Source organism: Python bivittatus, unplaced genomic scaffold (genome assembly GCF_059951505.1).
Source record: "Python bivittatus isolate LINGU-HERP-01145 unplaced genomic scaffold, Pbiv_v1 ctg000430_np1212, whole genome shotgun sequence".
Lineage (NCBI taxonomy): Eukaryota > Metazoa > Chordata > Lepidosauria > Squamata > Pythonidae > Python > Python bivittatus.
Genome location: NW_028277071.1, coordinates 2,545,631 through 2,566,260, shown reverse-complemented (window position 1 = coordinate 2,566,260; position 20,630 = coordinate 2,545,631). Strand labels below are relative to the sequence as shown.

At 41.4% G+C, this 20,630-nt stretch overlaps 1 protein-coding gene across 1 annotated transcript; it reads right to left on the bottom strand.

Moving 5' to 3' along the window:
• Positions 1-11,185: 11,185 nt before the first annotated feature.
• On the bottom strand, positions 11,186-19,340 carry LOC107326561 (vomeronasal type-2 receptor 26-like). Its single transcript, XM_088143957.1, has 5 exons — positions 19,077-19,340; positions 16,734-17,588; positions 15,049-15,276; positions 12,566-12,692; positions 11,186-12,087 (listed from the first exon to the last, which is right to left on the bottom strand). Exons 2-5 carry the CDS (start codon positions 17,388-17,390, stop codon positions 11,186-11,188), a joined length of 1,914 nt encoding a protein of 637 aa, XP_088000083.1. The 5' UTR covers positions 17,391-17,588; positions 19,077-19,340.
• Between the last annotated feature and the right edge of the window lie 1,290 nt (positions 19,341-20,630).

The following is a 20,630-nucleotide window of genomic DNA, read 5'->3' as shown; positions in this document are numbered from 1 at the left end:
GCTCCGCCAGGGTTTCGGTGTAGATGAGGATGTCGTCCAGGTAGACCAGGACGCCCCGGTAGAGTAGGTCATGCAGCACCTAGTTTATTAGCTGCATAAACACCCCCAGGGCCCCTTTTAATCCAAACAGCATCACGGAAAACTGGTAGCTTCCGAGCGGCGTGTTCAACGCCGTTTTCCACTCATCTTTAGCGCGGATCCTGACCCTAAAGTAAGCTTCGCGCAAGTCCAGTTTGGGAACACCCTCCCCTTAGATAGGTGCGACATTAAGTCCTTCATCAGGGGGAGGGGGTATTTGTACTCGGTGCTGATTACGTTCAGCCCCCGGTAGTCCATGCACATCCGGAGCGAGCCATCCTTCTTCTCCCGGAATAGTACCGGGGCCGCTAATGGTGACTTCGCGGGTTGGATGAATCCCCGCACTAGGTTCTTGTCTATGAACTCCCGCAGAGCCCCATCATCCTCATTGACAAGGAGTACATTTTCGGTTTGGGCAGCGTTGCCCCTGGCTCTAACTCGATGGGGCAATCACTGGGTCGGTGTGGAGGGAGCTGGTCGGACTCCTTTTCCCCGAACACCGCCGCCAGGTCTCGATATTGCCTCGCGATTCCGCCGCTCATCATGGGTTCCCCGGACTCTGTCTCTCGTTTTGCAGTTGTTCCGCCAGTCGCCGCTGCCTCCCCACGCCTCGGGATCGTTGCGAGTCTCCGGGGTTCCGGCACTGCTGTTGCTGCTGTTGCCGCCCGGGTCTTGGGCCCCGTCTGCTCTCGCCCCGCCTCCCTGTGTCTCGGATCCTCCACTTGACCGTCTGTGGTTGCGGTCGCACCCGTTGCCACGGCCCGGTCCCCTCTGCTCTCGCACTCTGCCGGCCTGCCGACCCCAAATCGCACTGCCTCCGCCGTCCAGTCGACCCGTGGGTTCCGTCGCCGCAGCTACGCCAAGCCGAGCACCACCGCAAATCTTAGTTCTTCCCGGTGGCTCCCGATCGTCATCTGGACCGGCTCGGTGTAATACTGAGCTGGCCCCCCCCGCCAGCGTGCCGTCTAGCTGGCTGAATGCAATGGGCTCCCGGAGGTGCCTCAGCTATAGTCCGAGTCCCGAGACCACAGCTGGGTGCATCAAGCAGTGGGTGCAGCCTGAATCCAGCAGCGCCCGCAGCTGTGCCTCCCCTCTGGATCTCACCCCCCGGATGTGTATCCTCACCCAGAACGGAGGGCAGTCCTCATCCCCGATTGGGTCTGCGCGCCTCGGTTCCCCTGCTCGCACTGGGACGCCGTTCAGTGCGAGCGCACCTTGTTTCCCGCCGGCTCCGAGTCCTCTCCGGAGGACGCCGTCTCCGGGGTCGACCACCCCCGCCGTCCTCTTTCGGTCACCGCCACCACTGCACTCTTCCGCGGTCGGTCGCCGGCCCTTTTCCCGGTAGGACGCGGGGGCTTGACTTCGGGCCATGGTGAGGCTCCTTCCCGCTTCGTCGGGCACTGCGCCACTCGGTGGCCTCTGCCTCCACACCGGAAGCACAGGTTCGGGGTTCTGGTCACCTCTCGCCCCCCGGTGGACTGCCGCCGACTGCTCCGCCTTTCCTCTGGGGGTCTCTCCCTTGGCCGGTCCCTCGTCTGGTCCCGTCGCCTCGCGCTTTGTTGAATCTGCTGCCACACCGACTCCGCCGTTCTGGCCAGCCAGATCCAATCTTTCACTGTGGACGGGTCATCCCGTCCCAGTGCCCACTCCAGGATCTCTGGATTGAGCCCCCTCTTAAAATACTTCACCCTCATGGACTCCGGCCAGTCCGTGAGCTTCTCTACCAACCTCCGGAACTCCAGGGCGTACTCCGATACCGACTTGTCCCGCTGTCTGAACTGCAGGATGTCGTCCTCAGCCTGCTTGGCGCTCAATGTGTCCTCGAATCTGTCCCGGAGCGCCTGCATGAAGTCCGGGAAACTCCGCAGTTCCGCCGCGTTGGCGTCCTATAGTCCGATCACCCAGCTAGCTGCTTGGCCGTCTAACAGCTCGGCCACGTAGGATACTCTATCCTCATCCCTAGCGAATAGGTGACCACCCCTCTGCATAAAACCCCTGATGTGCGTCAAAACATGCGGCAGCTGTTCAGGGTCCACTGAGAACTTCCCGGTGATGCCTCGAAGTCTCAGGGCGTCCGCCGCCCGTCGGTCCACCGACCGGGGCATCGTGGGCGGTGCCGCCTGGGGTGCCAGACTGCCACCCCTGTTGCTCGTGCCATCGCTCACTGCCGATGGTCCCACTCTCTGTAGCAAGGTCTGGAGCATCGCCTCCACGGCGTCTAGGCGCCGCTCGACCCTCTCCTCTAGTCGGGCGAGCTTCTCGTCCCACTCGCGGTTCCGGGGCCCCGAACCCCGGGTCATCGTGATGCCTGAGCTGTCTGGCCCTTGGTTCACGCACATCGACCACCGCTTGGTTGGAGGGTACCCGGCCCTGGCCGCTGTCCCGTCGCTCCCGGGTGGCTCTGACCGTCCTTCCTTGAGCCTGGGTTCCTCGTGCTCCAGCTGACCCATGGATTCCTCGTCACTGGTCATGCCTGTATTAGAAAGGGAAACGCTCCTCGGTGGTACCGGGTAGCGCTAATGGTGAGTCCTGGCTTTATGTAAGGTTTGCCCCATTCGACAGAGAAACTCCCGTGACACGTGTGGTTCACAAAAGAGGTTTACTCATGCGTAACGTAGCAGTCACAAGCAAAGCCAGGACTGGCTTGGTACAATTGCATCACTCGTTATATTCCCCCCTTCCCGCGCTTTTTTCCGCCCCGCGATTGCGTTACCGCTGCGGATTATCGGCCCCCCAATAATCCCTCTTGATTGTCCATGATGGCAGGTTCGGTCAGGGTCCATTGTCCTTGATTGGCAGTCCCCTCCGGCTTGGGTTGGTCCCTCCCCGTTACGTGCAAGCCCGAGGGTTCTGTGCTGGGTGGCGATCTTGTTTCGCTGCCTGCGGCCCCGTTCATTGTTGGCTCGCGCCGTTATCAGTGTATAGTTAAAGCTTCCGCTGTGGTTTTCCTGTTTGGCTGGGCGCAGGTGGCCCATTAATTAGCGGCGCTTTCAGTTCCTCTTTTCCTCGCTAGCTACCGCCGGTGGAGTTCGCGTGGTCTGGCTGCGAGCTTCCCCGAAGCCCCGTGCTGACCGAACCTGACACCCACAACACAGCCTCCTTCACTTTCACAGACTTCAAAGCAGCTTTTAATTCCATATCCCAAGCTAAACTATGGGAAAAACTGGAGGCCTCCTTGACTGACTGATGTTTACTTCATCTAATATGTATGTTTCATGAAGGGACCTCACTCAAAGTAAGATGTAACCCCCACAGTCATCTCACCAATGCCATTGGAACTGAGAAAGGCATCCAGCAAGGCTGCATATTGGCCCCACCCTTATTCAATTTCTATGTCAGCTCCATGGCGGGCCATCTTCTCAACACAAACTTTCACTCCCCAAAACTTGCTGGAAGACACATCTCTGTTCTACTCTATGCAGACAGTGCTGGAATACTTTCATAATTCTGTCAATTAGTTCAAGAACTTTAGGGTGGTAATAAGGTAAACTACCCTCCCATTGCACATGAAGAAACCACCCTAAGCACACTTCATGATTTGAAATGATCAGATGAATCAACCCTTTCCATGGATTCAGTAGGTCATATCCATAAATTACAAACTCAAGGTGTGGTTTTGTTTTATTTGTTTGTTTGTTTGTTTATTTTGTTGCATTCACTCCCATTTACTGGGCCATTTTCCAATAGAAAACAAGACTAGCAACTAGTACAACAATCAGAGAAAGTAAAAGGAACACATCCAATATATTTTACCTTTCATTCCACAGTAAAAGTTACAGTATAATGATCTGAGTTACAGAAAGATAGTCTTATTTAATTTCGGGGGGGGGGGAATGTAGTAATTTAGAAGATAATTTTCTAAAATAATTTTCTAAGTTCATACTTGCCACAACTCTTGATTCTGAAACTGTTGCCTTCCTTCTTTTAATATTGTTTTCCTGGATTTGGACAAATGCATAGATTGCAAAGCATGTGCCACTGCATTGTAAGTATTGTAGCTTTGACCACTCATGTGTGATTCAAAGATATAGGTAGGAAGGGTTACAAGTTTTTCCTCTCCCGTACACTTTCTCTCAGATGGCATCTCTGTTTTAGAACTGGGAAAGAAACAGTTGAATGCCTGTTCCCAGAAATCGTCCCTAAAGTGATCATGTTGGTTATTGATTGGATTGATGCTTTCAAGAAATTTTGAGAAGTCTGGGACCTCCTTTCTGTGAACTGCAAAGGACAAAGCACCTTGCAGGAAATTAATGTCCCAAGTTCTGTGAAAGGAAACTGAGGTGTAATCTGTCTAAGCTGTTGTAACCCAGATTTTTGCCTTCTTTGGTGCATCTTCCACTTCGGAAAACTGGAGGAATGTTCTCAAAGCTGATATGGATTGAATTTCACTGTACAAGACAATCACGCTGGCTGTGCTGTTCATGATAACTCGGTATACTTGGAGTCCTTCATCCATCACATCAATAAAGTCACTGTAAAAAGCTACATTTAGGAACTTTGATATGAAATCAAAGCAGATGCCATACTGGGAAAACATGGGGAGCACATCCTGTACAAATTTCTCTCCGTTGTCATCATTCACAGCCAGAACACCAATCCACGTCCACCTAAAATACAGCAATAGCTGGAGGAGGCCCTTATGTTGGTGGGATTCATCTGGAAACATTTGTTGGACAAAAACAGCTTGAGTTGCTTTATCCATGACTGGAGCAGAGCCATATGTCAACTAAAGAAAGCAAAAACATAGGCAATAAAGAAGGTCTGTGTGAGTCTATCAAAATGTACACATGTGTTTGCATTTTATGTATCCTTGACCTTCAGGTGTGAAACTTTCCCCAAATCTTACTTGCTTATTTCTAAGCTTCACCTGAAATTCAGCCCAGCTTTTCTTTTAGGGATATGCTTTGAGGGAAAATCTCAGTCTCATAATTCACAAGAAATGTTAAGATGACCTTTTTGGAAAAGGAAAGGCTAAAACTGAACCTTAATTTATTATGTGGTATTGGAGAATATTTACATTTGTCAAGCATGTCCACTATCAGATTATCAGAGTTATCCATACTCATGATTCTGTGCTAATGCACTCCAGCATTAATGAATGTCCAGGGATCCCCAACCTCTCTCTTAGACACTACCAGCTGAGAGAAAGAAATGCTTATGGAAACCTATCCAAGACAAATGTCCTGGGGGTTTTTTCCCCCCAGAAAAACCCCAACTTGCATCCCACTTAAAGAGGCCAGAACTGTATGCTTCCCTCTTGGAGGAATAAACAATGCTGCTGTGATAGTAGGAAAGGGAAATTTCCAAGGTTTAGAATTCAGTTACTTTTACCAGGAAGGGCAGGATATGGAATCCCAGAGCTTTGACTTGCTGGGTTCATCCATCTTTTGCATTTATTTATTTATTTATTTTGTATATTTTGTAATGTACATCCAGTTTACTATTGCACTCTTTCTACTATTTCATTTAATGGGATGCTTAGGAAACCTGATAGTTTCAAAATACAACTTGATCTTCAGCAAATATTTCTGTCTCCAATTTGAAGCCTCCTCACATTCTCATTCAGTCAATGTTTGTACGTTCCCTTTTTCTATTGTTGATTACCTACTACTTTGTATTTGGAATCTGAAACTATATTGAGAGTTTGCTCCAATTAGAGCGTTAGAAATTGAGGTATCTTTGCTATTTGCCAAAGAAATTGTTTCACTACTTTGATTCTATGTTTTTATCTATGTTCATAAATGTTCACTGAATTTCAAGAGAAGGCTGATTGTGGGGTAACTGGGTTCAATTCCTCAACATGGACCATTTGCCATCATTAAGGTTTCCTTAATGAGTACTATCAGACGGCTGAACTATCAGTATTAACTATCCTGATTGTGTTAAGTAACATTATGGGCTTGTTCAGGTAGTGGCATACATTTTCAGCACACCTTACCTGAGGCACTTTGTAGATGCATAGTAGAGTTGACATGTGGACGCAGATGTCAGGCCCCCCAATGACTGCAGCCAGATTTTTTGGGACCCCACACTTGTAGTTAGGGACGAATCTGCCCTGGGTGAAGAGAAGCTCCATTGAGGCAAGGTAAGTCCAACTTGGACTAAAATTGCTATTATAAATGTGGAAGCCAAGCGTGACATTGGGTAGAATCTTGGTATTTTCATTGATCTCCTTGAGAGCAAACACAATGGCCAGAATGTGCTGGTAACTCTGAAACAATATTCTGAAACAAAAATTACATTAAGAAGCACCTGCTTCAGATTATGGCATTTGTAATATTTCTATACTATAATTTGTTGAAGTATTCTAGTGCAATACATTTAGTATTCAGCTATGATCCTTGAATTGGCCTAGTAAAATGGAATTATGTATATACCACTCCAGAATCTCTCTCTTTCTTTCTCTCTCTCTTTAATGCAAGACAAACACAGGCTTGAGGTTGGAAGCATCATTTTTTAAAACATGAGAAATGTGAGAAATGCCCATATTTCTCATATATGTAGAAGAAAGTAACTTCATTTGATACCAATAAAATCAATTGAAAAAAGTTAATCATACTAATTTAGGTCTCACAAATGTTAATAGTTATCGCATTTACATAAATTCATCTGAATCCACATTATAACTTTAGAGACAATTGGATGTCATTTCTTAAAGTGGAGTTTGGGCCTTTGCCCTGAATTACTTACAATGATAGAATCATTCCACTTCACTTAGGAAAGTGAAATTTAGCTGGAAAATAGATCAAAGCAACCTGTTTTTGAGAAGGGTGTTTCTGTAGCTTTCATTATTACAGCTTCTGGGGAAACAGTTAAAGCATTGTGAGATTGAACAGCAGGGTAGAGAACTTGAAAATAAATGATATATTTACATAAGTCCATCCTGAAGTTCTTTGGAAGGATGTTGACCAAAATCAATGGGATTAGAAAATGTAAAGAACACAGAAAAAATACCAGCAATGCTAACATCTCCAAGCTGATGATATGTATGACAAATAGGAAGAGGCTCATCAAGTTCACATTGAACACTAGGATCTTTGCACACCACTAAAGGCATTAATATCAGCAGTGACTCTATGAATGCTAGCATCTTTCATAAAAGTCTTTTTTCTTCATACAAATGCCCCTGTCTGCAACATGATCCTTGAATGTCTCCAAGCAGATCAGACTGACCTGATTTCTTCAGATGTTTTTTAGGCAGAAATAGTGCAACATACTATCGAATCAACCCACAGAGCTTTGGGGCTTCAGTCATGGGTTGGAATGCCATGGGGAATATTAATAGCATCCTTCAGGGTCAGTTTCTCCATTTGCCTCAGAATCCCATGGGTTTGGAAGAGAAAATAGGTAACCAATGTTTAATTATAGTTGAGATAATAACCTACCCAGAGATTTGAGCTCTTCAACTGAGAAAAAGTTTACCACTACTCAAAAGAAAACATGTCAGGTTCCCCTGACACAATAGGCAGTGATCCATATCAAGAAAATTTAATTAAAATTAGGAAACTCTGCCTAGATACACACACTTGAGAGAGAGAAAGAGAGAGAGAGAGAAAGAGAGAGAGAGAGAGAGAAATACAAATACAGAAAGAGGTATAGTATATATAAGGTATAGTTAACATTTCTTTACAGTCAAACTTTACTTCTTATGATTACGTAGGCACAACTGGATAATTTTCTTTGCAACAATTTTTAAGTGGGCTTTCATTGTCTTCTTCTGGAATTGTTAGACTGCTCAATCTAAGCTACTTTACATGGACTTTCTGGTTGTCTTCCGTCCAAATACTGACCAAATCTAACTGTACTGAGCTTTTCAAGATATAAACTTGATTATTTTGGTTATTTTAAATGTTACAAGACAAACGTAAAAGCAAATTTGCCTTCAAGCTGGCATGGACTAAAATGTGAACTCTTCTCCATACAAGTCCTAAAACTAAAGAAAGAGAACCCAATTAAACAAATGAGCCAAAAACATTATACTTGTTCATTGATTTATTGAGAAAAATGATCCAAAGCTACATATTTGTGTGTGGCAAAAGTATAAGAACCTTTGCTTTCAGTAACTGGTGTGCCTCCCTTGGGCAGCAATAATTGCAACTAAATGTTTCCAATAACTGTTGATCAACCACACACATCATCTTGGAGGAATTTTAGCCCATTCCTCCTTACAGAACAGCTTCAACTCAGGGATGTTGGTGGGCTTCCTTGCATGAACTGTCTGCTTCAGGTCCTTCTACAACATTTCTATAGAATTAAGGTCAAAACTTGGACTTGGGCACTCCAAAACATTAACTTTCTCTGCTTTAACCATTCTTTGATTGTACAACTTGCATGTTTTGGGTTGCTGTCTAGCTACATGACCCACTTTCTCTTGAGCTTCAGTTCATGGACAGATACCCCTGATATTTTCTTGTAGAATTTGCTGGTACAATTCAGGATTCAGAGTTCTATAAATGATGGCAAGCCATCCTGGTCCAGAGGCAGCAAAGCACTTCCAAATCATGATACTGCCACTACTGCAGATGGAATAAAGTTCTTACGCTGGAATGCAATGTTTGCCTTTCACCAAAAATAATGCTTTTCATTCAAGCTAAAAAGTTCTATTTTATTTATTTATTTTATTTATTTAGTGGACTTGTCCCCGCCCATCTCCCCACAATGGGGGACTCTGGGCAGCTTACATCAAATTAAGATCATAAATACATGATTCAAAGTTATAAAAGAACCACACTTACAGAGATAAAAAAAGACATTAAAAGATCCAAGAGGCCGATAGAGGCCACACCAGGCCGCTAAGGGGCTAGCTAACCCCATTTCTGACATCCTCCCTCCCCGCCCCAGGCCAGATGGCAGAGCCAAGCCAAGCCATTTTGGTCTCATCCATCCACAGAACATTGTTCCAATAGCCTTTTAGCTTATCCATACTGTCTTTTGCAAACTGTAGATGGGCAGCAATTTTATTTTTGGTGAGTGGTGGCTTTCCCCTTGCAACCATGCTACACATAGCTTTGTTGTTCCATGTTCTTCTGATGGTGGTCTCATGAGCACTGACATGTATGAGAGGATTTTTAGTTCCTTAGACATTACCCTGCATTATTTGGTACCTCCCAGAGCATTACATACCTTACACTTGGTGTGATCTTAGTTGGTCAACCACTTCTGGGAAGGGTAACAATGGTGTTGAATTGCCTCCATTTGTACACAATCTGCCTGACAGTGGACTGGTGGAGTCCAAACTCTTTGGAAATAATTTTGTAACCTTTCTCAGCCTGGTGAGCATCAACAACTCTTTTTCAGAGTTTCTCAGAAATCTCCTTTGTTCAAGCCATGACGCACTTACACATACCTGTGATGTGAAGATCAGACTTTGATAGTGAATACTCAGAATTCTGTTCTTTAAATAAGGCAGGACCTTCCACACTTACACCTGATTATCATCCTATTGATTGAAACATCTGACACTAATTTCCCTTTCAAATGATTTGATAATTTCAGAGGTTCGTGTAGTTTTGCTACATCCAAATATGTAGCACTGGATCATTTTCCTCAATGAATAAATGAAAAAATATAATGTTTTTGACTCATTTGTCAAATTGGCTTCTCTTTATCTAGTTTTAGGACATGTAGAGAAGAGATAATAATTTAGGTCATATTTATGAAGAACTATTGAATGTTGAAAAGGGTTCACAAACTTTTAAGCACCACTGTATAAATTGTTTTAAAGCATGGACACACACACACACACACACACACAGAGAGAGAGAGAGAGAGAGAGAGAGGAGGATGAGGACAAAACTAACCAAACACTCCACTTCTAACCTATTTTTCAACTCCTAATTCATACAGCAACTGCTTTTAGCTAACTAATAAATGAACCATTTAAAGTCTTTATTTCAATGATATATAGAATTCATCTTCTCTCTCCCAACTCCACAGCAAGATGATCTTGGAAGAAGGTATGAAAGAATGGGAAAGAAAACTTGAAGAAAGGAAAATAGAAAATAAGAAGAGGAAGTTGTAAATAATAGAAAGAGGATGTTTCCCTTTCTTTCTTCATTTCTGACATTCCCTTTTGGGAAGAATTGTCTTAATTATTGCAGAAAAAAATAGGCCAGGCAAGGACCATACAGGGGTTGACAGGGTAAAGCAGCAGTGAATGTATGCATCAGAAATGTCTCCAAGCCAGTAAGAGACATGGAGGCCAGTAGGAAACTAATGCAATATTTTATATCCTTTCAGTGATGGAATGCAGTAAATTGTGGACTGTTGCTGCAGGTGCACTTGCTTTTATGAAAAAAACATCACCCAGAAGCTTCTAACCTGACTCTACCTGTCCATCTTCTAGGCCAGCTTGGTAGGAGAAGGCATGAAGGAAGTTACTTTGCATCTGACTAACAGACAGATGTCTCTACTTCTCATCGCCATTCAGCAGTTGATTCAGGAAAGGTCTTTCGTGAGGCCTTTTTTCTTTTTATGCCACTGTTTAAGAAAGGACTTATTTATTTACTAGTTAGATTGCCTCCAGGCCCTCAACATGCTATAGATTGCATTCCCGCTTCCAATTTTTCTTCACATCCATGTAAGGTAAGTTGGCTTGAGAAGCATGGCTGGTCATTCAGTAAGATTCTGTGTCTATGGATAAATTTGAACCTGGATTTTCCTGGTCTTAGCCAACAATTTAACTACTATCCCACACTGACTTACTAAAGATTTGCCTTTTCATTGAGATAATTGGATTAGGGTAATAATTTAAAATATCAAGAATTGTACCAATATAATTTTTGGAATACTTTTTTTAAAAAATGCTATTGTTAAAATTGCAAATCATGAAACTCAGCTGACTAAATTAATAAAACCTGTATTCCTTTTATGGATAAGAATTCTTGACATGTGCCAAATGGACGGAAGGAAGGAAGGACAGAAGGAAGGAAATTGTAGTACTAAATGATAAGAGTTGGAACTAACAGAAGAAATGGGAACCATAAGTGAGAAGGCTCCCTATTTCCTCAATTCAACCTAAAATCACAATTTTATAGAAGAACTGCTTGTAAATATGTCCACAATTTTTGAGTGTATATAAATGATTTGAGATTGACATAGCTGACTTTTAAAACTTTCTTTTCATTAGCTGATGCTTATTGTTCAGTTCGGATCTCATCACAATGATAAAACACTTGGGGAAAAAGATGCACACCAATAAGCCAGCACTGGAGGAGATCATGGAGAAGATCTCCACGACTATCATATATTTTCCCCTTGTGCTTAGATAGGTTGGAATAAAGCATAACCAAACACTGCAGAAGACCAACATGCTGAAGGTGATAAATTTGGCTTCATTGAAACTGTCCGGTAACTTCCTAGCTAGAAAAGCAGCAGAGAAGCTGACCATGGCCAGAAAACCCATAAAGCCCAAAACACAGTAGAACATGGTGGCTGATCCTTCACTGCAATCTATTATGACTTCTTCAGACATTGAGTGCATATCAAAATCTGGATATGGTGGGAAAATTGCCAACCATAATATACAAATAGTGGTTTGAACAAGGGAACAAAAAAGAACAATGAAAGTGTCCATTCCTTTTCCTACCCATTTCCTCATTCTAGATCCAGGCTTGGTGGCCATGAAAGCTAGAACCACCACAAAGGTTTTGGCCAACACAGAAGAAACTGCCGTGGAGAAGATGATTCCAAAAGCTGGTTGTTGAAGGAGACACACAATTTTATTAGGTCTCCCAATAAACAGAAACACACAAAGGAAAGAGAGGAGGAGGGAAACAAGGAGAGTGTAGGTGAGATTCCGGTTGTTGGCTTTGACGATGGGAGTGTCTTTGTGTTTAATGAAGATCCCAAGCACCAGTGTTGTCATAAAAGAAAAGGAAAAAGCGCAAACAGCCAAACTGATCCCCATGGGTTCTTCATAGGATAAGAAAGTTATGCATTTTGGAATGCATGCATCTTTGTCATGGTTTGGATAATGACCTTCTGGACACTGAGAACAGTCTTCCATATCTGAAAAAGAAAACAGCAATTCTGTGTACAATGCCATTCAGTCATCAACTCTTAGTGTTGCACAGTTCTGAGAGAGTTGCACAATTCTGAGAGAGAAACTAATATCAATAGTGACATTGAATATTTAACCATTTTAATATGAAGCCATACTCACAGAGAAAAATCTAGGGCCAGAAACCTTGGCCCATATCCTTTACCCATTCTATATTGAATATCAAATAATATATATTATTTGTATATCATTCTTGGGTATAAATCTGCATGCAGTGTATTTTCACAATCCTTTTCACTGTAAACAGCTTTAAGTGCGAGAAAATTAACACACATACTGTATGTTGTTTATGGAAGGATGTATTTTTAATCCTTGTACACCACCCAGAGTCACTTGTGTGAGATAGATAGGCATATAAATAATCCAAATAAATAAATAACCCTGTTCGTATGGTAGCTTGTCCCATTATTTCTCGAAAACATTTACCTTCTTTATCTGAAATTTTCCCTTCTGGACATGGATGGCAATCATAGCAGCAAAATGGTTTCTCTTCCTTCTTCATCTTGCTATACCCTGTTTGGCAAGGATCATTACACAAAGAAATGGGATGTGCCTATCCAGAAATTAAGGGGAATATTGTTAACATTTTTTAAAAAGTATTTAAGCAATGTCTATTTTGCTGGAGAATTAAAAGCTTAGACATGGAGTAATGATCACTGTTGAACTACAATAAAGACATCATTGGAAAAGAATACTTGATCTGCAACGGTGTGATAGAATATCCACGCTTCTTGGAATCTTTTCCCCCAAAGTTTCTTTAGATGGCTCCTGAGGCCAAGTAGTTCTTTATCCTTGGATTTCTATCAACTGAATGCAGTTGATCTTTGCAGCTGAGATCCTCTACTAGAGAGAAGAAGATTCTTAGCACCTGCTCAGCTGCCAAATTACTAAGCAGCATTATCTGTTGCCCCCCTCCTTTTGTATCTGCATCAATGTGCCATGCATGTACAAAGAGGCAGTGCTTTAATCATTATTTCATGACCACCATTTTGCACATATTGACCCATCCTGAGGCTACTGCTGTGGCTAAGCCCACTTGGACTATGCATATAACCTCCCAGGTTGATGCAGCTACAATACTGTGTATACTTTGCCATTCGGTTTTCCTTCTTTACCTTTATATTTGCAAACATTTTTATTTGTAATTGATTTTGTAGTGGGAAAAGACTTTCTTTGTATTATAGTAGTCCTATCAGAAGCCATGTAGATTTGCTTCAGTGAAGCCTTTTGAGGCATGGAGGTGACATTATTCACTTTTCTGATGTGAAGAGGTCACCTGATTGGGATCAATGAAGCATTTGGATAGTATCAAATGATTGTGGGTCGGTGCTGAAAAAGAAGCCTTCTCTCAACCTTCTTCCTCAATACTGACTGACTGAAGAGTTTCTATCTTGGTGCACTTTTGGATTAATCCACACTATGGAGCTGACTAGCCTGGAAGACTAAGGTTCAGAGAGATGACCAAAAGTTCTGGCCAGTGCCATGAAGGAGGCCAAGCTTTGGACAAATGATATCTCCTTTGCAGCACTGATCAGAGCCTTTGCCAAGTAATGGAGAAATGTTTCTCACCTCCTTCCAATGGCTTATACATGTAGAGCATGATGAGGAGAAGGCAAGCAACACCCTTTTGCAGACCTGACCAAAGCTTGGGGACCAGGCCAGAGGTGGCTCTATCCTGAGTGGCTTAAGTGCATGTTATGGGTTGCCTGCAGTTCACACCAAAGTATCCAACCTGGAAGAATGTCAGCAGATACTAAAGGGGTTCCAAGCTGGCTGCCCTTAGTTCATGCTGCAGACAATCCTGCATGGTTTGCCAAAGCAGGCCAGCCTAGAAGACCATCAACACACAGTGAGAGACCTCCAGAGTAGTCACCTTCAGTGCACACTTGCTGAAGCCACCAAGCCTGGAAGCACCTCAGCCAGAAGCAAGGAGGCAGAAGGTGAAAGGAATTTCAGCTGTTCCTGACATTGAAGTTCTGGGGAAGAAGGCTGAGAGGAGCCTCCCAACAGAGAAGGTAAAATACATGGTCACTTGGCTTTGCTCTTACAAGTGAGGGGACATTCTGTTTCTTTGAGCTGTCTGAAGGGAAGTTTCATTTGAGGTTTCATTGAAACAAAGCACCTCTTCAGGTCTTCATACATCTCTGGTTTCCTGTTTATTTCTAAAATCAAAGTTCCATTATCTACTCTGATTTTTGCCTTTTATGCATTGATAGAATGGCAGCCTGAGAATGAATTCAAAGAAAGAAACTGCTATAAAGTACTATTTGTGAGGTGACAACTTACAAAACAATCATGTATATTTTGACCAAGAAACAAGACTCACTGTGTTACTTCCAAGTATGCTTTAAAGGAACATTTCCCAACCTAGTTCTCTCTAGATCAGTGTTTTTTGAACTTGGCAACTTTAAGATATGTAGACTTCAACTCCCAGAATTCCCCAGCCAGTTGCAAGTTCAAAAAACATTGATCTAGATGGATTGGAGAATATTATGCATCATTCCCATCCAGGAAGACCGTGGCCGAGTTGAAAAGGGATGGTGGGACCTACATGCTGACATGTATAGGGGACACTAATCTGAATATATAGGAGATAATAGTTTGAGGAAAACCAATATATAAGATTGCAGCCTAAATTTCAAAACCAAGGTTTCGGAATCCATGACTAAGCTTTTTTGATCATGTAAATTGTAGTAATTTATAAAATGCTTGGTATCTATCTACAAACATGAGATATGTAGGAATCATTTTCTGTTCCTAGGAAATCATAGCCATCAAAAAAAAAAAAACCACCCTTCAGAGAAATTTAAATATTTGCTTGTCCCAGAAAAGGGGCTAAGAAACATATTTCAATCCAGAATGTTTTAATGTTGTTTAAATGAAAGACAACACAACTAGTCAGACCCCACCTGGTTAAAGCTTTTTGGCCACATGATGGAATCCTCAGAAATGTTGAAGAACTTATCTGGGGAAGCCATAGGATCTACCCAACCAATCTGGATCCTAAAAAATGATCGGTTTGGGAATGTGACCCACTTATTAATATCAAATCCACCAATTAGTTTCCCATCTTCGTCAAATGAAATCTTTTCTCCAGCACTGTTGTTGAAGGAGACCCTTCTCAGGAAAGGATGAAGCTAAGTTGAAAAGAGAGAGGGAGAAGATAAAATATGTAATAATCATTCATCATTCTATTTCTGGTCAGAATCTGTTTCATATGGATTCAGTCTATTAGATTGTTCCATCATATTTCATTATTAACCTGTGAGTCTTTCAAACACATGAACAGATATGTACACATATATTTTAATGTATTGTTCTGTAATACCAAGTAAGGCCTTGGAAGATGTTAGTATTAGTACATGAGGAAAGTGGGTATCCTGATTGTTAAAAATGTTTTTCCTCCCTTGATGACTTTGAAACTATGTTCTTAGAGGGACGTATTTGTTACCAGCAGGTATCCTTCTCAGTAAGTATTCATGGGGTTTGTATTGTTGCTTTTCTGAGCAATAGTGAAGAATATTGAATATGAAAATAATATGAGAATATGAATACCTGACTATAGGACACCATCTCTAGCAGGGTCATGAAGAGCTCTAGCACTGTAGCATCAATTTCCAAGATTTTAAGTAATGATGTGCCCTTATTACTATGAGTTCATTTTCTCCTTCAGTGTGTGTGAGCCATATGTAGCAATCAGCATCAGGATATTCTGTCGTGCAGAGTGATAATCACAAACACTCCTGTTTGTGCAGAGCACAGCAAAAACTCCAGGAAAATATTAGCCATGAAAGCAAACACAATGCAATGTCCATTTCTTGTTTCCCAAAGAAATCCAGTCAGAAAATATATACTAACTGGTGTTTATTGATAAAAATGCAAAATTCCATAAAATGCAAATATCATACAAAATATAAAGAAAAACACATCTTCTCATTATATTGTAGCATCCAAGACTTATTAGCAACACAAGCTTAACAAAATCTCTAGCTACAAACTCTTAGAGAAGAGGTACACTACTTGGTAATTTGTTACAACTACGTAGCCCATACAACTTACATAGTGGCTAACACTAAAACAACTAACAACTACTCTGAGAGGTTGAACATTTTCCTCTCCTTGTATTATAGCTCTATGCCACCCCCACTGGATACCTAGCATACACACGCCAATAGGTGGCAGTAAATAGCACAATACACAACACACAATAACAGGTGTTTTTCACATGATCTCTATAGCCAAAATATTATTTGTTATTGTTGTAAAGATAACGGGATGAATCCTTTCCCATGAGAAAGAAAATCCTGACATATTCTTTGTTTGGAGGGCACTGGAGATGTTATAAATGCAGAGGATGTCTTCTATTGTTTCTCTCAAAATTTGACCAAACCAAGGGTCTAATCTATATAAGGAGATTATGGTGTAGAACTATGATACATAATGTTAATATACAACTGCTTCTTATGTCCTCTGTGATCCTAAGATGCTGCAAGAATGCAATTGGTGGTAGACATGGCGCCTTTCGAATGAGCCTTCTATGTGGCCTACAGACTAAACTTGCAAATCTCCTGCGTATCTCTGCTCTGAACATTACCTGCCACAATGGTTGGTTCTGAAGCTTCTGCTTTCTTCCACCCACAATACTGTTGTGATTGATTTTTGATGAATGCATTGACTCCAAAGCATGTGCTACAGCATAGACAGCATTGTATACATTGTAGCTGTGGCCAGATGTGCTAAGTTCAAACACAGATGCAGGAAGGGTTGCCATCTTCTCCCTTCTTGTACAGATTGTGCCATATTGATTATCTGGATCAGGGTTGTGAAACAAACACCTGAATGCATGCTCCCAGAAATTCCTTAGAAACCCATCATGTTCTGCTATGGTGGGATTTCTGATTAGAAGAAATTCCCGGAAGCCTGGCACCTCCTTTGAATGAACTGCAAAGGATAAAGCACCTCGGAGGAAATTTACATCCCAATCTCTTTGAAGAGAAATGGTTGTGAAATCCATTTCAGCAGTCATGATCCAGACCTTTGTCTCCACTGATATATTCTCCACTTCTGAATACTGCACTATTGTTTTCAAAAAGGTCATGGACTCCATTGCACCATATAAGACTATCACCTTGGCTGTGCTCTTCACAATGATATAGTAGGTTTTGTATGCTTCATCCATCACATCCGTAAAGTCACTGTAAAAAGCTATATTTGGGAACTCTTTTACAAAATCAAAGCAGATGCCATTCATGGACTACATGGTGAGCACAACCTCTACAATTTTCTCTCCTTTGTCATCATTCACAGCAAGAATGCCAATCCAGATCCACTTAAAATGCAGCAGTACCTGGAGGATACCTTTGTTTTGGTGGTACACATCGGGAAACATTTTTTGAAAAAAAACACCTTGGGTCTCTTTATCCATGGCTGGGGCAGACCCATATGTCAGCTACAAAAAGTGAAAGGGAAGAATGAACAATTTAAGGCTATTTTTCATCCTGAATAGTGGTGTCTTTTTTTTTTAAATTGTGCCTCTGAGTCATTGTTAACTCCTGGTGACTGCCCGGACAAGTTCCTGCAGTTTTCTTGGCAAGATTTCAAAAGTAGTTTGCCATTGCCTGCTTCCGGCGGGTGAGCAAGAGAGACTGGCCCAAGGTCACCCATCTGGCTTTGCACCTAAGATGGGGCTAGAACTCATGGTCTCCCAATTTCTAGCCCAGTGCCTTAACCATTACACCAGACTGAGTCCCTGAAGAGTGTTACACTTTCTAAATTATAATGCCTATTTTCAAATATCAGTTGGGATGAATCATGGATTCCATGTGTGTCTATAGTGATTATCAACAAACTGGACTATTTCAACTTTTTTCCATATATTGCGAACATGAGAGCATTATGAATGTATTGTAGAAAATATCTGAACAAGAACTAAAGCCTATTGGCTTAAATAAATTAAAAAAAAAACCTTAACAATTGCATAAGTGTCTTTTGAAAAATAAATAGCAAATTTCAGGGGATCTTTCAAATCACAGCCCTGGAATTACAGATGCATTAAGGCTTTTGCATTGGGAATAAGTTCCCATTAATAATGAATGGAAACCTTTTCTGCAAAGAACACAATAAGCATAAGAATGTAGTGAAGGTTCAAAGGCTTAAAACCCCATGCAACACGGCCTAGATCCAGATTGGACATCCTGTGCCAACAAAAAATTAATCATGGAATTTCTGATTGTGTGCTTAGGTTGATATTCTTGCACACTTTGAACATGACTTTTACCACACTGCTCCAAAATTCTCTGAATGACCAAGACTTTTGGTAATTGAATGCAGCAGGATAACACTTAAATATATTATTGTGAACCACCCAGAGTCACTTTTTGTGAGATGGGCAGTATCTAAATTTGAAATATAAATAAATAAAATAAATAAATATACAAATATTAATATATAGCAACCTGTCTTCTGGTTTCACAAAGATTCACCTCCTTGCCAAGTGTGAACACTGATTACGCAACCAATCAAAAGTCAATCAAAAGTCTGAGAGCTTTTTCCTAAAAATGGACATCTTTTAGCTTTAAAGGAAATGTTTGCATTTGGGAAGAATCACTCATAACTTCAAGCAGAGACCTTCAGACTAAAATGAAGCATTACTTTGTGATCCAGAAATGGATTCTGAAGTGAAGCCATTAGATGGATGAAGCCTAAAACAAAGACCAGGTAATGTCCATATCTGTAAATGAATGCAAATTACAAGTATGCTTCAACAAATTGGAAAGTTTATGTATAATTTTAATCAAGAATTTCTTCTTCCAGCATAATATAGGCTTTCTTGTTAAATCATACCCTTTCCCAACCCTCAACCAGAAAATTGCATCAAAATAATCACAAGAATAGAAAATGGCTTGTTCAGTTCTTACGTGTCATCAGCACACTTTACCTGGGGAACTTTGTAGATGCCCAATATGGTTGCCATGTGGAGACAGATGTCAGGTCCACCAATGACTGCAGCTGGATTGTTTTGGACACCACACTTAAAATTAGGGATGAATCCATTTTCAGCAAAGAGAAGCTCCATTGAGGCAAGGTAGGTCCAGCTTGGACTGAAGTAGCTATTATAGATGTTGAATCCCATGGTGACATTGGGTAAAATCTGGGGATTTTCATTGATCTCCTTTATAGCAAAAACTAAGGCCAGGATGTGTTGGTAACTCTGAAACAATACTCTGCAATGAAAACTGCATGCTGTTTTTAAAGCAAATGGCTCCAAAAGTATTTCCTGAATTTATGCTTAAATTCACTTTAATACTGAGCATTTAATAAATTATATAAAAATATGCTATTTGATTATCACCCAAATAAATGCAAAAGCCCCTTGCCTTTGGACTTTTCTGAACCAGCAAGCATTGACTTTGTTTTAGTAAATATAATTTGCATTGTATATGTACAGTATATAGAATTCATACTATCACAAACCAGCTTCATAATAGTGGATGGGAACTAAGAGTTAAGATACCAATAATGAAAAAAAGAAATCATAGCTGATCTTAGCTAATCCTAGACCTATACATAAATTTAAATCAAACATAATCTGAGTCCTTGATTGTTTCTCCTTAGTGGTTATTTCATAAACATTATTATCAAGGTGGTTTGGTACCATTCATTCATTCATTCATTCATTCATTCATTCATTCATTCATTCAACAGAAGAATGCCAGCATTGACAGAGTTTCCACATCAGAATGTTAATGGTTAAGAAAATGGTTAAAAAGATTAAGGCACCTTGTGTTTTACTGGGTGATGATAGCTGTAGTGGTGATAGCCTTGAGAATCATTTGACTCAACACTAGGGTAAAAATACAAGACTTACCCCAAATCATCAAGAAGTTCCAAAGAAGGATGTTGAATGAAAGTAACAGGGCTGGAAAAGACATACAGCTGAGAAATAATGCCAGCAATTCTGAGATCTCCAGATTGAATGTACTTATGAAAAATAGGGAGAGGTTTACTAATATTGCAATTATGATTATGGACCTTACACATCACCCAGGCATTGATACTAATAATGAAACAATAAATACCACCATATTGCCTGAAAGTCTTCCTTCTGTATACAAAAGAACCTGTTTCCACTTTGGCAAGTACATATTTCCAAATCGCAGAGTGCGCCATAATTCTTTCAACTGTTTTGAAGAGCAAACTGGACAATGTAACGTATCAATGATCAAAGGGACAAACACTTGTCTGCCTGCAACCCCAGCTCTGAATGTTTGGGGGAATATTAATAACATCCTTTGTCTTTGTTCATGTTTTCCACTCTCAAGGATTTGGAAAAGAAGTGAAGATAATCATGTCTAATTGGATAATTACAAGGTACAGTAGATAATCACATACTCACAGTTTTTCATTCAGTCTCACCTTAAAGAAGAAACAATGGAAATGTTTCATGTGCTGTGGATCAGGGAAAGATAAATCCCCCAATGATAAGAATTTT